Here is a 14,755-nt window from a genome sequence, read left to right as displayed (position 1 = left end):
TGGCAACCTGGTGAGCATCGGGCTTTGATGTGGACAAGCAGCCCTCAAGGTTTGACTAACTCAGTTTGGACTCCTCTGTGGGAGGCTCAGGGCTGACTCCCCAAAGGGTATGGTTGGGGAGGAGAAATTGAACCTTCTCTCCAAATAAAACACTCACAAGGACACTTTTGCTGGAACCACCATGAGGTGGTCCCTGGACAGTCTCCAGTCGCGCCCTTTCAGTAAGGGCAGGATTTGAACCAAATGGGGAAGAAGGGGGTCAGCTAGCCTGTGGAGAAGGTGCTGATTGGTATTCACAGCTTCAGGGAAGCCATTAGGCTCAGGAAAAAGTCAGACTATGCACCTGCTGCGAGGTACAGGGGTAACAGACAGATGTACCTGGGTGGGGCTGTTCATGAGGGTGTTTAGGAAGTCTTCAAGGCTATAGCAGGTGCTGCTTTGTAAAGCCCCCCTGAATGTACCCGTAACCCAAGCAAGAATCTCCTTGACCTAGGGTCCCTTATCCCTCATAGACCCAGCAGTTCCTACAGCTCAAAGACCGAAAAGTAAACACAATTTCCTAGGTATTCCACCAGGCATCACGTGGCTATAGCCCTGAGGTGGCAGGTGCCCAGGAAGGGATGTTGCCCCTCTGAAACTGTCCCTTCACCTTCCCCCACTCACTCTACCTTGTGGTTGTAGAAATGGCCATTGATGGAGAAGCGGTGGCGTCTGATTCGCCGCTGGTCACTGGGTGTTCTCACGTTGCCACGGCGACGAACCCCAACATCACTGCGTGTGCGCATCAACTGTGGGGTGTCTTCCTGCACAGGTTTCAGGCCCCTGGAGTCTGAAAGGAAAGGGGGGAAATGAGCTCTGGCTGAGTGTGACGGCGCACACCTATAATCCCAGCGACTCAGGAGGCTGAAGCAGGAGGATCACAAGTCTTGGCAACTTGTCAAGGCCCTGAGCAACTTAATAAGACCTTGTCTCAAAATTTTAAAGAAGAGCTGGGGATGTAGTTCCATGATAGAGCATCGTGGTAGAGCATCTCTGAGTTCAATCCCCAGTAGGAAGGAAGGGAGGGAGGGAGGGAGGGAGGGAGAGAGGGAGGAAGGGAGGGAGGAAAGGGAAGGGTGGAGCTGTTTGCCTGGACCTGGGATGCAGCAGCTTGTACAAGGTCCCTTTGTAGTCAATACTTCAGCACTCATTCCCTTCCCAAAATATATTTTATGAAATTTATCTATTTTTATATATTTTTGTAAAATGTATATATATATATATATATATGTGTGTGTGTGTGTGTGTGTGTGTGTGTGTGAGATGCTGGGGATTTGAACCCAGGGCCTTGTGCTTGCGAGACAAGCACTCTGCCAAGTGAGCTATATCCCTGGCCCCTGTATATATTTTTATAAAAACTATTTCCCACTGGAGGAGAAACATAAAACATGATTTACTGAGAAGTACTATAGTGAAAAGGTTCAGAGAACAGACCTCAGAACCAGACTCCCCAGGTTCAAATCCCAGCTCCTCCACTGCCACCTGCTACGAGTCTTTCTGTTCCTCGTTTTCTCATCTATAAAACGGGGCTGACAATAGCACCCATCTTATGAGGTGGTCTAAATGAGTGAATAGCCAGCACTCAGAACAATGCCAGGCATAGAACAAGCATGTGAGGGTTTGCAGGATAGTGCAAACTAATTCCGACACGTGTCACAACATGGATGAGCCTTCAGGACGTGATGCTGAGTGAGAATAGCCAGGGGTAAGAAGACAAGTGCTGCAGGATTGTACTCATAGCAGGTACTGGGAACAGTCAAAAACCACAGGGGCAGGAGAGGGAATGCGGTTGCCAACGGCTAGGGGTAGGGAAATGGGCAGCTGTTATTTAATGAGTACAGAGTTTCAGGGCTTTTAATTTTATTTTTTGTGGTGCAGGGGCTCAAACCCAGGGCCTCGTGCATGCTAGGTAAGAGACCTCCACTGAGCTATGCTCCTGAGTTTCAGTTTTCTAAAAAGAGAGTTCTAGGTTTCACATCATTACCCTATGTAAATGTATGATTACGCAAATGGTATGCCGTTACTCCATGTACAAACAGAAACAACATGTATCCCATTTGTTTACAATAAAAATAAATTTAAAAAAATAATAATAATTTTAAAAATCACCTAGTTTAAAAAAAAAAAAAAAAAAAAAAACAAGAAGAGAGTTCTGGGTTTTAGAGACAGGCCTTAATGATTCAAGGATGATGCTGTGTGTGTGTGTGTGTGTGTGTGTGTGTGTTTTAGTTTTTTATTTGCTCTTTTAAGTTATACATGACAGTAGAATGTATTTTGACATATCATATATAACTAGATTATAACTTCGCATTTTTGTGGTTGTACATGCTGTGGAGTTGCACTGGTTCTATGTGAACATAGGAAAGTTCTACTGTCTCTCCCATTCGCACCCCTCCTCCATCCCCCCCAACCCCCCTGGCCAATCCGGTGAACCTCCACTCCCCTGCCCTCTACCTACCCACCCACCTACCCATCCACCGGCCTATTGTGAGTCAGCATCCACATATCAGAGAAAACATTGTCAGTCATTGGTTTTTTGGGGATTGGCTTATTTCACTTAGCATGATCATCTCCAGTTCCATCCATTTACTAGCAAATGCCATAATTTCATTCTTCTTTCTAGTTGAGTAATAGTCCGTTGTGTATATGCACCACATTTTCTTTCTTTCTTTCTTTCTTTTTTTTTGTTTTTTTTGTTTTGTTTTGTTTTGTTTTTAAAATAGCATTTATTTTTTAAATGTTAATGTGTACATTACAGGAAAAATAAAAACACAGCAAAGAACAAAGTCATCCAGTCACAAGCAGCTTAGTTGGACGTGTCCCTCCAGGTCATGTGTATACATACACAATATCCCATTTTGTGGACTGGGGATGTAGCTCAGTTGGTAGAGTGCCTGCTCACAAGCACAAGGCCCTGGGTTCAATCCCCAGCACCACAAAAAAAAAAAAAAAAAAAAAAAAAAAAAATCCCATTTTGTGTGATTGAGATTGTCGTGTGGATCATGCTTTTCCACACATCATGAATATTCACCAATGCAAAATCCCAAAGCTACATGAGTATTTTTGATAACCAAGAATATACTATACCAACTCAATCTGTTATCCTTTCTTGGGGACAAAAATTTCACTGAAGACAGAAATGGCAACAGGCGTCTAGATAGACATATCGGCAGAGTTACAATTAAAATAATGCATTCCCTTAATGCTCAATTTAAAATGAGACAAAGCAACAGGATACACCAAGCTTGTTTCATTACCAGATTTCTACTACTAAAGTATTAGCAAGAATGCATGTTCCCAGTGAATTAAAGTATTCCTGTAGTACAGCCAGAAGATGCACACGCCAGTGGCTCACATGAAAATGACAATCCTTGAGCACTTGCTCCTGTCTTTCCCTGTGTGTGCCCCTGTGCCCTTCTGCTGCCAGCCTAATGAGCAAGTCCTGATACACATTGCCCAGAAACAAAGCAATTCCATGTCCCAGATGCATCTTTTCTATCAATTATAAAAAATAGTTATTTACAAATTGGCTAATTCACTAGCTCTACTTTTTATGATTCACTGTCACCTCAGGACATCTAGAAAGCTTAGATGTTGTGAAATAAAGTATGAACTTTGATGCACCACATTTTCTTTATCCATTCATCCTTTGAAGGACACTTAGGTTGGTTACATAGCTTAGCTACTGTGAATTGAGCTGCTATAAACGTTGATGTGGCTGCATCACTATAGTATGCTGATTTTTAGTCTTCTGGGTATATGCTGAGGAGTGGTTCCATTCCAAGTTTTCTAAGGAATCTCCACACTGCTTTCCAGAGTGGAGTACTACTACCAATCTGTAGTCCCACCAGCAATGTATGAGTGTACATTTTCCCCCATACAAGGATGATGGTTTTAAGGGAAGAAGAGTCCGGATGCTTAATAGTGATAAACTGCACAATCACAAATATATTTAACACCACTGAACAGTATACTTCAAAATGGCTAACAATGAAAATATTATATGTATTTTATCACAATAAAAAATTGGAAAAAATGTTAATAGGACACATAAAAAGAAATATGTGGAAGGTCCCCTGACATATTTCTACCTATGTATGTCTATAAATATAAAACATCAACAGTGATAGAATTTCGAGGCACAAGTAGGTTAATCTCTTTTTATTAAAATATATTTGATTCATGTTTTATGATTTGCAAACTGACAACATCTGTCAAAATTGCAAACACCTATCATCTCAGACCCACTAATTCTACTTCAAGGAATTCTATAGACATGCTTACAAATGAGTGAAATGGCACGTGCATAAGGTCACTGTCAGCAATCTGGTTTGTTATAGCAAAGACTGCAATGACTTAAATGTCTCATCAATAGGAGTAACTAAATAATTACCATTTTTCCATGGAATCCTGTAGCACTGTAAAGAACAGAGAAGTTCTTTATGGATCTGTGTGGAATAATCCCAAGTTAAATGAAAAAAATATAGATAAAACCAGCAATGTACAAAATGCTACCACTTGTATAAAAAAAGAGAAGATAAGAAATGACATCCAGGAGCTGGGGTTGTGGCTCAGCGGTAGAGCACTTGCCTTGCATGTGTGAGGTACTGGATTTGATCCTCAGCACCACATAAAAATAAATAAATAAAATAAAGGTATTGTGCTCATCTATAACTAAGAAATATTTAAAAAGAAAGAAAGAAATGACGTCCAGTTCCACAGGTCTGCCAGTGTGTATTTCTTGTATTTGAATAGACTGTGTGGGGAGGGATGTACTCAGGTTGTTTTAGGGAGGACACTCCATGATGGAGGTGGAGATTTTAAATTGGTTTCCTTTTAATGCTTTTAGAATCTTGAACCATGCAATTCTGCATCTGTACAAATAAATCCCACTTTACAACATCTATCACCCAGTTGGCCCCTAACCGGAGGTTCCTCCCCTGCACGTGTACCTGTGGGGCTTGGTGTCTGCTCACTCTCGGGAGGCGCATCCACCTCGGAGATCTGAATGTTAGGCATGGTGAGGGGCTTCAGAATGGTGCTGGGGGAAGAAAACAAAAGGGAGACTGGTTTAGCCCCGATACCCTCCTTCCACCCACCCCAGTTCTGCGAGGAGAACCCTTTGCTGGTGCTGGGCTGGGTACCAGCACACACCAGCTGATGAAGGATGCAGGTGGGCTTCCCTGAGCATCCCAGGAGGCTGGCCCAGCTTGCAGGCTGAGCACTGAGTGAGGAGGGGGGAGTTTAGGAAAAAGAAAATGCTCTCTTCCAACATCTGCAGCAACACAAACACCTAATTCATCCAGCCCAGAAAGGAAAACTCCAAAGAACAAAACCCGTGTGTTGCCTGTGCTGGGTTTCTAAGCCCATGTGGGTTCTATGACTTATTTTTGAAACCCTAATAATGGCTGTTTGTTTCTGGGGCAGGACTCCAGTTCAGATTTGCTTCTGGTTTATTTTCCGGTGCTAGGGATCCAACTCAGGGCCCCACTCAGGGACAGGCAAGCTCTCTACCACTGAGCCATATTCCCAGCCCCAGATTCCCTTCAATTGAAGGAAAAACTCAGAAACCACTTCTGGCTTCTAACAGGAGTGGAAAGTAATAGGTTGGATGCTACAAGGGTCAGGGCAGCTTTGGAAGGGGCACCGATGACAGAATTCTCAGGGTTGCGAGGATGGAGTCCCCAGTCAAGCTAGAGAGAGGGTCCGAGGAGGCAGTTTGAGCTAAGACCTGGGTTTGCCATAACTGGCAATTAATTCCTCAAAGCCAAAAGGGACAATAGAAGCAGTTCAGAGAAACACACCCAAAATCAACAGAGGATTTGGCCAGAAAGGAGAATCATATTTAACCAATTAGTGCCATCCCAGTGTGAAAAGAGTGACCCAGTAGAGACAGGCCTTATGTTTCAAGGATGATAGTTCTAAGGGAAGAAAATTAATATTGAAAATCTGAAGGAATTTCTGTAATAATACAGCTTTCTAGCCACAGCCTCTCAGGGAATAATGAACACTTGGCATCCAGAGTAGCCAGCTACTCTTTACTTCCTGATCCAAAGTCCTCTTTCTTGCTGAAGCAGAAACTTGCCTCAGCATCCTTCTTAACACAGTAATCCAGGTATTGGATTCACTGAAGCTGGACACTACCTGGTTACTCTCAAAGTATTTGTAAGTTTCAAGGATCACCCAAGACCAGCTTGATGCCACAAGGGTGCAGATTAAAGGACCCCCCCCCCCCAAACAACAGCCTCAGACAAAGGCCCCACGGTCAAATGGAATTTTTGTAATCACGTCATGTAGGGAACGGAATGTAACAGGGTCAATGTCAGACAGTGGATAGGGTTTGGCTCCTTGGAAATAAAATACAATGTAATCTCTGACGGCAAAGCCGTGTGAAACCAGCAAAGTTAAATGAAACCAAAGAACCCTGACCAGACATCCCAATGGGATGGGCAAGAACTTTCCTTCTTAGAATCTCTTGCAAGAAAACCAGATCACCTCCAGAGTCCGGCCACTTTGGAGGTATCTTTGAATTGTAAAGATAGATTTGGCCACGGAGTTAAACAAAACATTTCATGTGGCCAACAGAGAGGGCTCGGTTCTTATTTAAACTAGAAAAAAACATCCCTGTGGTTTTGGCATACTCCACCCAGGCTCTCGCCTGCAGACAGCCAACATCAGCAAGTTTCAGGAGGGAAGAAGGCTAGTCACTTGATCCTAAAAACCAAAGTCCCAGAAAGACAGTAAAAAGGGTGCGGCTACATAGATGCATTTGGTTACTCATTGGGCCACATGGGAAGCACGGTTTGGGGAGGAACAGGCATGATCTTCACAGTCCTTCCCACGGGGACCAGGAGAAGGAGACCATGAGCCAGTTCCAGGTGTGGAGCAGACCCCTGGCTGACTTCACCAGGCTGGTTCAGATGGGGGTTGACATTCCTTCTCTTTTTCCAGGTTCCCCCAAGATTCAGAGAGCTTCAGTCTGAAACTTCAGATCCTAAATGTCCCTAGAGTGGAGGCCATTCTATGAGGAGTGGTCCCAGTGGGGAGGACGCCAACACATTGGCATCCTGTTAGAAACCTGCAGGATGTGGCAGCCACTAGCAGCAATCCCGAGGCTCCTGAATTCTCCACCAGGGAGGACACTCTGGCATGTCCCCTCTCCGACTCAGCACCTTCGCTCCTCACCCTGACCTCCCTCAGGGATTGTGGAGAGAGAATGGAGGCCCTATTATACCAACCCAACCCCATTCTCCTCAACCCAAGCCCAAAGCAGGTAGCAGTGGAGGTGGTGGGAACAGGACCCGGAGCATGGCTGGCCAGGGGAAGGTTTATCTGCCTGAGGACACACAATACCCCAGACACTCTGTCACCTCCCAGCCCTATCGCTCCTCACTCACCCTTGAGCCCCCAAGTTGCAGCCGGAGTGCCAGGAGGAGGAGGATGGAGGGGGGCGGATGCGCTCATTGTCGTCCTGCATCTGCAGGCGGATGGGCCGGCGCAGCCCCCAGGAGATATTCAGCAGCCCCTCCACAATGAACTCATCTTCTTCCTGCCCACAAAGCAATCAGCCTGGTGAGCCCAGAAAAGCCCCACAGAAGCCAGCACCACACCAGGGGACAAAAACATCATTCTCCCATGTCCCATCTGGGTGCATCAGACTGTATTCACAGGAGGTGAATGGTGTTCATATGTCCCAACTCCAAGACACGCTCTGCTATAAAGTTCCCTGACACCCTGAAGCTAACCTTACAGGGCAGCCCAAAAGCTGCTGTGAAGGAGCTGAGGGTGTAGCTCAGTGGTGGAGCACTTGCCTAGCATGTGTGAGGCCTTGGGTTCCACCCCAGCTCTGGAAAAAAAAAAAAAAGTTGCTGTGAAATTCTAATAAATATGTGCAAGAAGTGAGACTAGCTAGGCTTGGTGGCACACATCTGTAATCGCAGTGAATCAGGAGGCTGAGGCAGGAGGATCACAAGTTCAAAGCCAGCCTCAGCAACTTAGTGAGGCCCTAGGCAATTTAGCAGAGACAATGTCTCAAAATAAAAAATAAAAAGGGCAAAGGGTCTAGCTCAATGGTTGGACACCCCTGGATTCAATCCCTGGTACCAAATAAAATGAGACTAGCCTTATTAATAGAAGCAAGAACTGGGTTCTTGAATTAGCTACTTTCCCCTCTCCTACTACAGAAAGTGACATGCCCTTAGTTATGATATATGTCTAGCAATCCAATCCTCTGGATGAAGGATATTTAAAGTAGTATTTCCCAAGTTTATTCTACAGAACACCAGCTCCTTTAGCAGATGAACTGTTGCCTTAAAAGGATGTCAAGTGATCATGAGCTGGGAGAGGCTGTGTTAATCAAACTTCTTAACAGAACTTCTCAGCACTCATAATATTACGACTGTCCAAGAGGTGAATAAATCCCACAGGAATTCCAAGTTATGCTAAAAGGTTGTTGACTAAGAGGAAGGTAAATGTGAAATCTTTCTTTCTTTTGTTTTGTTTTGTTTTTAGTACCAGGGATTAAACCCAGGGGTGCTTAATCACTAAGCCACATCCCCAGCCATTTTAAATATTTTATTTAGAGACAGTGTCTTGCTAAGTTGCTTAGGGCCTCATTGAATTGCCAAGACTGACTTTGAACTTGTGATCCTCCTGCCTCAGCCTCCTGAGTCACTGAGATTACAGGTGTGTGCCACTGCACCTGGCAAATGTGAAATCTTTTTAAGGGCATCAATAGATTCCATCTTAAAAAAGTAGATCTCACTTATGACCACAAAAACCTTTAATCATGCAATACCTTGATAATTTATTCTGGGGATTAAATTCAGGGGCATTTTACCACTGAGCTATAGCCCCATTCCTTTTAATTTTTTATTTGAGACTGGGTCTCACTAAGTTGCTTAGGTCCTCACTAAGTCACTGAGACTGGCCTTGAATTTGCAATCCTCCTACCTCAGCCTCCCAAGACTCTGAGATTAGTCATGCACCATGACGCCCAGCTGTCTTTGACAATTTATTTTATAGGATATACCCTAGGAAAGTTGATTAAGGACCAAAATCTTGCTCAAGGGCCAGCCACTAATGAGTAGAAGCTTTGAGGACAATGCCCAAAAGGGTCAGATTTTTTTTCTCCAGTCTCAGAAAAACGCTTCTGAACCCACGTTTTTTGGGCAAGTACCATGGGTGTCCAACTTGGGTCATGGTCACATCTTCAAGACAAGCCCAATGGGTGAAAATGGCATGTGCCCATTGAATAACTAATCCAAGCCAAAGAATCTTGGTGGAGGTTGGGGGGAATCAGAAGAGGAATGGAACAACTTCAGAGCATTTAGGGATCTTAGGGAGAAGGGCTTTATGGCCTGGTGCAGTGACACATGCCTGTAATCCCAGCAACTTGGGAAGCTAAGGGAAGAGGATCTCAAGTTTGAGGTCAGCCTAACAATCTATCAAGGCCCTAAGCAACTTAGTAAGACCAACTCAAAAAAAAAGGTGCAGGGAGGGGGTTGGGGAGGTAGCTCAGTGGTTCAGTGCTTCTGGGTTTAATCCCTGGTGAGAGAGAGAGAGAAAAAGACTTTATGTAAGTACAGATGATTTATAAGGACTTCCAGCTGGGCAGGGCTGGCATCCTGATCTTGAACTACTGTAGGACAGAATTTAACCCACAATAAGCCTTTGCCTAAGTGGAGTGGTTTGAGGGACACAGGAAAAGGCCACTGCATCCCATATCCTACCCCCAATAGCCTGCCTGAGCGGCTGAAATTCCACCATCTGCTATCTATTTCTATGGATTAAATCGCCACAGCTTGATAACCTGGAACTGTGTTTGAGAGGGTATTATACATGGCTTCTTATCAGTCAAGAATGCTCGAGTATAAATTACTCCACCAGCATCCTTATAACTCAACATCTATCTGATAACAGGCTATACAGAAACAGATACAGGATGGGTAAGCTTAGCTTCAGGGAGGGGGCTGGGGAAAGTCAGAGGGACAGCAAAGGGCATCCAGAGAAGGACTGAGAAGATGGCCACAGGTTGGGGGAGAGAGTGAGAGTCCCCACCCAGAGCTTATGTGATCTGTGCAGTCACTGAAGTGATAGGACTTGGACCCAGAAGTGTAAGCACAGAGGATGGGTAAGGTTCTAGAATCACCCAACAAGGGGACGCCTACTTGGGAGCCGTCTGAGAGGGTCACTTTATGAAAACCTCCCTCTGGAGACACCCCCTCTGAGGGTATGCTACCCCGTCACACTCCCATCAGGATGTTTACAGAGCAGAAAAACTCACCGGTTCTGGAACAAAACTGGGCCTGGGACCTCCTTCCAAACAACCCCAAGGACTATTGCCAACATCGTAAGTGAGAGGCCACTCACTGGGGCAGGAGGGGCAGGGACCTCTGGAGACCTCAGGCCCCTCAGACACAGACGGAGTGGAGATAAAGACTGGGCCAGCCCACCGAGGCAGGAGCTTGCCAGGCCTTCCCTGGGGCACCTTACCTCTCTGTGCCGCAGCTGCAAATTCTGGCCTTCATAGTACAGGTTGTAGGTCTTCAGATGCAGGAGAAGTTCGTTCCTTGGTGGGGAAGTTACAACATTTTCAGCTGAAGCCCCTTATAATGCAATCATTCTCACCTCTAACCTGACCTCCGTTACCCTTTGAGTGTGGGTTCACATGGACACACACAGTTTCACAAGACCCCATGGCCACCTTCCCCCAGGATCAAGGTCAAGAGTAAGCACCACTCCAGACCTGACTGAATGTGAGAAGCAACTCCAGAGCCCAAGACAGGCCTGAACTGCCCCGACCAACGTCCCTGACAACATTGCCCCGAAACCCAAGCCAAATGAGTGGGCATGTCACAGATTCACGGAGAGAAACTCCCTTCTACAAGGTCACAGGCCCTTCAAAGACCACAGACAGGTTTCGTCAGCCTCTCCACAGCTCCCCTCCTTCGTGCATGCTGTGAAGGAGGCGAGGAGAGTTCTCCACAAGCTTTTGCAAGACTCAAAAACTCAGGCTTTTCAGAAGGTTAACAGGGACAGGTCCGGGACAGACCGGTGTGATTGACATGACCTCACTGTGGGTTTAAAAACTTACAAACTCCCACGAACAAGAGAGTGGATGAGCAGAGGGAGTCACTGTCACACAATGCAGTATCACACAATAATAGAGATGAATGAGCCACACACACATGAACAGATCTCATCATGAAAGAAGCCAAACCCAAAAGAGAACATTACCCACAATTCCGTTGGTATAAAATTCAAAATGGGCCAGGCACCATCGTGTGTGCCTGGGGCTGCGGATGTAGCTCAGTAATTGAGCACCCCTGGATTCAATCCCCAGTACCAAAAAAATCAATAAATAAAGGCTTGAAATGGGTTTTAGGATTCAGAATAGAGGGTCACCTTGTGGAACAGTGAGTGGAAGTGGACAGGAGGGGGCTTCTGGGCCCCCAGCAATATTCTATTTTCTTTCTTTCTTTCTTCTCTCTCCATTTTTTTATTTTGTTATTATCTTTTTTTTTTTTTTTTTTTTTTGGTGTGTGTGTGTGTGTGTTGCGGAGGATTCAACCCAGAGCCTCATGCACACTAAGCAAGTGTTCTACCACTGATCTGCACCCCCAGTTCTTTTTTTTTTTTTTTTTTTTTTTTCTTGAGACAAGGTCTCACTAAATTGCTGAGGCTGATCTTGAATTTGCAATCCTCCTGACTCAGCCACCCGAGTCACTGGGATTACAGGCTGGCACCACCACACCCAGCAATGTTCTATTTCTGATTATCTAAAAAGTGCTTGTTACTGTGCTCCATGAGGGATGAAGGTCGGGAAGTTGAGGAAGCCCTGCCATGTGTTTTTGCCTATTCTCAGGCAAGAGGTGACAGAATCCAGTCTCTCTCAAAACACAGTCATCCAATGGAGAGGTTTTTGGATCACAGCACAAGTTAAAATTCACTGGAAATTCCAAAAAAATTTCTGACAAATTAAACCTAGATAAGGGAGTAATTCTAAGCAAGTTGGAATGAGTGGGTGAAAAAAAATATATAATTCCAAATTACTTAAAACAAAATATCTGGTACTTTTGAACACACAGATCTGAAACCAGGTCAGGAAAAGTCCCTGGAGAAATTCTTCAATAAAGAGATAAGAATGTTCTGGATCTCACGCAACAGGCATCTGCGTATGGCCAAGTGTGTCTAAAACAATTTAGTCTCAGATAAACTCAATGCTTATTTAAGATGAAGAACATTCCATATGTAAAATTCCCAAGCTGGGCAGAAAAATATATCCTCAAATTTTTAATGGAAAAAAAGCCACTTTTGGCTTAACCCTTGTCATATTAGCAAAAAAAGAAAGAAAGAAAAGAAAGGGGGAAAAAAATCTGAGTGCAACAGACTATAGTACATAGAAAACAATGAACCTGTCCATTCTATTCATAGGGCACCTGTGCTAATTTTAGCCAGAAACACAGCAACTAAGTGACATACAACCCTAGGCAGGACTCCCCCAGGCAACATCACAGACAAGACAGTGACTAGTGTCTAGTGTGTTGGGGCTGCTATAACAAAATACCAGAGACTCGGTGGCTTATAAACAACAGGAGTTCACGTCTCATAGATCTAGAGGACAGAAAGTTCCACATCAAGGCACCAGGAGATTCAGAGTCTGGTGAGGGCCTGCCCTTCAAGATAGCACCTTCTTCCCGTGTCCTCACATGGTAGAAGGGCAAACAAGCTCCCTCAGGCCTTTTCTCTAAGGGTACTAACTCCATTCATGAGGTCTCCACCCTCATGATCTATTCATCTTCTGAAGGCCTCGCCTCTCCAAACCATCGATTTGGGGTTAAGATTCAACATATGAATCTGAGGCAAACACAAACAGGCCACACAAGCAGCCACCATCCAACATATCCTCCTGGAAGACTTCCAAGATACCACCTCCTTTGAGTCCCCAAAAGATGCTGTGTCTTGCTCCCCCTTTACTTCCCTCACAGGCTAGGCTTGGGGGTATATATATTTTTTTATCTTTAACTGCAGATTTGTCATTGTCCTCACAAGTCCAAGTTCAGCTGCTTGGCTCCTTTTCACACACCAGAGTCCTGGCTCTCTGATGCACAGAGGTTTAGCCCCTCTACCAGTGGCCTCTTGTCCACCCACAATGTCCCCACACGGTATTGGCCACTGGGCACACAACATAGCACAAAACCTTACTTGGAAATGTATTTATCTTGTCCACATGGGACAAGGGAAGTTTGGTGACTATAGTCCATTCTTCCTTTCTCTTTTCATCCGAAGGGCAGGCCTGTAATGGAAAGGAGAAGACAGAGGTTGAAGCTGGCTTGTGCCCTTAGGAATTAAGCAGAACTCAGGCAGCAGTTGGCAAGGGGAGGAGAACCTTAAATCAGACCTTCCTCCAGATCCACAGCCTGGGGTGACCAATGCTGACCCAGGACTGATAAGAGGCCACTCTGAAACACCCGCAGGAAAGATAACAGCTTTTGGATAGTCCAAGAACAAATGCCCCAGCCACAAAGAATGCTGTACCCAAGTTGGTCCCAAGGACGACCAACAAGCCTTGTTCCTGAAGGGAACTTCACAACACAGCGTAGAGACCCATCAGACAGGGACAGCCCAGCGTCTCCTGAAGCATATGGAGTGTTGTGTTTTGGATTTTAAATGTGCCCCAAATGCCATGTGTTGAAAGCTTGGCCACCAGCCTATGGCATTATTGAGAGGTAGTGTAACATGTAGGCGGTAGGACCTCAGGGAAAGAAGTGTGGTCCCTGGGCGTGCCATTAAGGGGACATTGGGAGCACAGCCTCTCCCTCTCGCTCCCTGCTTCCCGTCCACCATGAGGTGAATAGCTTTGCTCCACCATATGCTCCCTGCCGTGATGTGCTGCCTCACCACAGGCCCAAAGTGAAGGGGTCAAGCAAACCCAGACTGAAACCACCAACCACAATAAATGATTCCTCCTTTTAAGCTGCTTATCTGTTATTTTGTGAGGGAAAACTGACTAATACACTGAGGACAGGGAAACCACCTAAAATGCCCAAATGGAACTGGACGCAAAAAACCTGGGAAAACAGCAATACATTATGAAAACACAGGTTATGAGGCTATGAGTCTAAGTTGTTTTAAATACATGTAAATATAAAATATGCATAAACAGCTCAACTTGGTGGCACATCCCTGTAACCCCAGCAACTTGGGAGGCTGAGACAGGAGGATCACAAGATCAAGGCCAGCCTCAGCAACTTAGGGAGGCTCTAAGCAACTTAGAAAGACCCTGACTCAAAATTAAAAATTAAAAGGGTTGGAGGTGTAGCTCAGTGGTAAAGTGCCCCTGGGTTCAATTCCCAGTACCAAAAAGAAAAAGCATAGATACATACATGTTTATATGTATAAATACATACATTTCAATATGTATGTATTCATCAGGTATTCTTGGCACTATTAACACCTGGGGCTAGATCATTCTTGTTCTTGGGGGCTGTCCTGAGTTTTGGAGGCTGTTTAGCAGCACCCTGGCCTGTAATCACTAGATCACCCCAGTCATAATAATCAAAAATGTCTCTAGACATTACTAAGTGTCTCCTAGATGCAAAATCACCACCTACTGAGAACCACTGGCATTTATATGGATGCACAGAAATGACAGAAAGGCTCGCTTTTTCTGGGTACTAGCAATTATTTTTTTAAACATTTTATTAAGTGAAAT

The 14,755-nt window shown here is 45.0% G+C and overlaps 1 protein-coding gene across 6 annotated transcripts in view; it reads right to left on the bottom strand.

Moving 5' to 3' along the window:
* RASSF2 (Ras association domain family member 2) overlaps nt 1-14,755 on the bottom strand; it is a 42,465-nt gene that overhangs the window by 6,249 nt on the left and 21,461 nt on the right. For all 6 annotated transcript variants that reach the window (XM_079129115.1, XM_079129116.1, XM_079129111.1 and 3 more), the window contains exons 3-7: nt 13,246-13,336; nt 10,534-10,609; nt 7,437-7,588; nt 4,992-5,080; nt 669-829 (exon numbers count right to left, since the gene is read on the bottom strand). In XM_079129115.1, the coding sequence (XP_078985241.1) occupies nt 669-829; nt 4,992-5,080; nt 7,437-7,588; nt 10,534-10,609; nt 13,246-13,304 (537 nt within the window). In that variant the 5' untranslated portion in view covers nt 13,305-13,336. The remainder of the gene's footprint in view (nt 1-668; nt 830-4,991; nt 5,081-7,436; nt 7,589-10,533; nt 10,610-13,245; nt 13,337-14,755) is intronic.

Source organism: Sciurus vulgaris (assembly GCF_902686455.1).
Source record: "Sciurus vulgaris genome assembly, chromosome: 2".
Lineage (NCBI taxonomy): Eukaryota > Metazoa > Chordata > Mammalia > Rodentia > Sciuridae > Sciurus > Sciurus vulgaris.
This window is presented reverse-complemented; position numbering and strand designations above follow the sequence as displayed.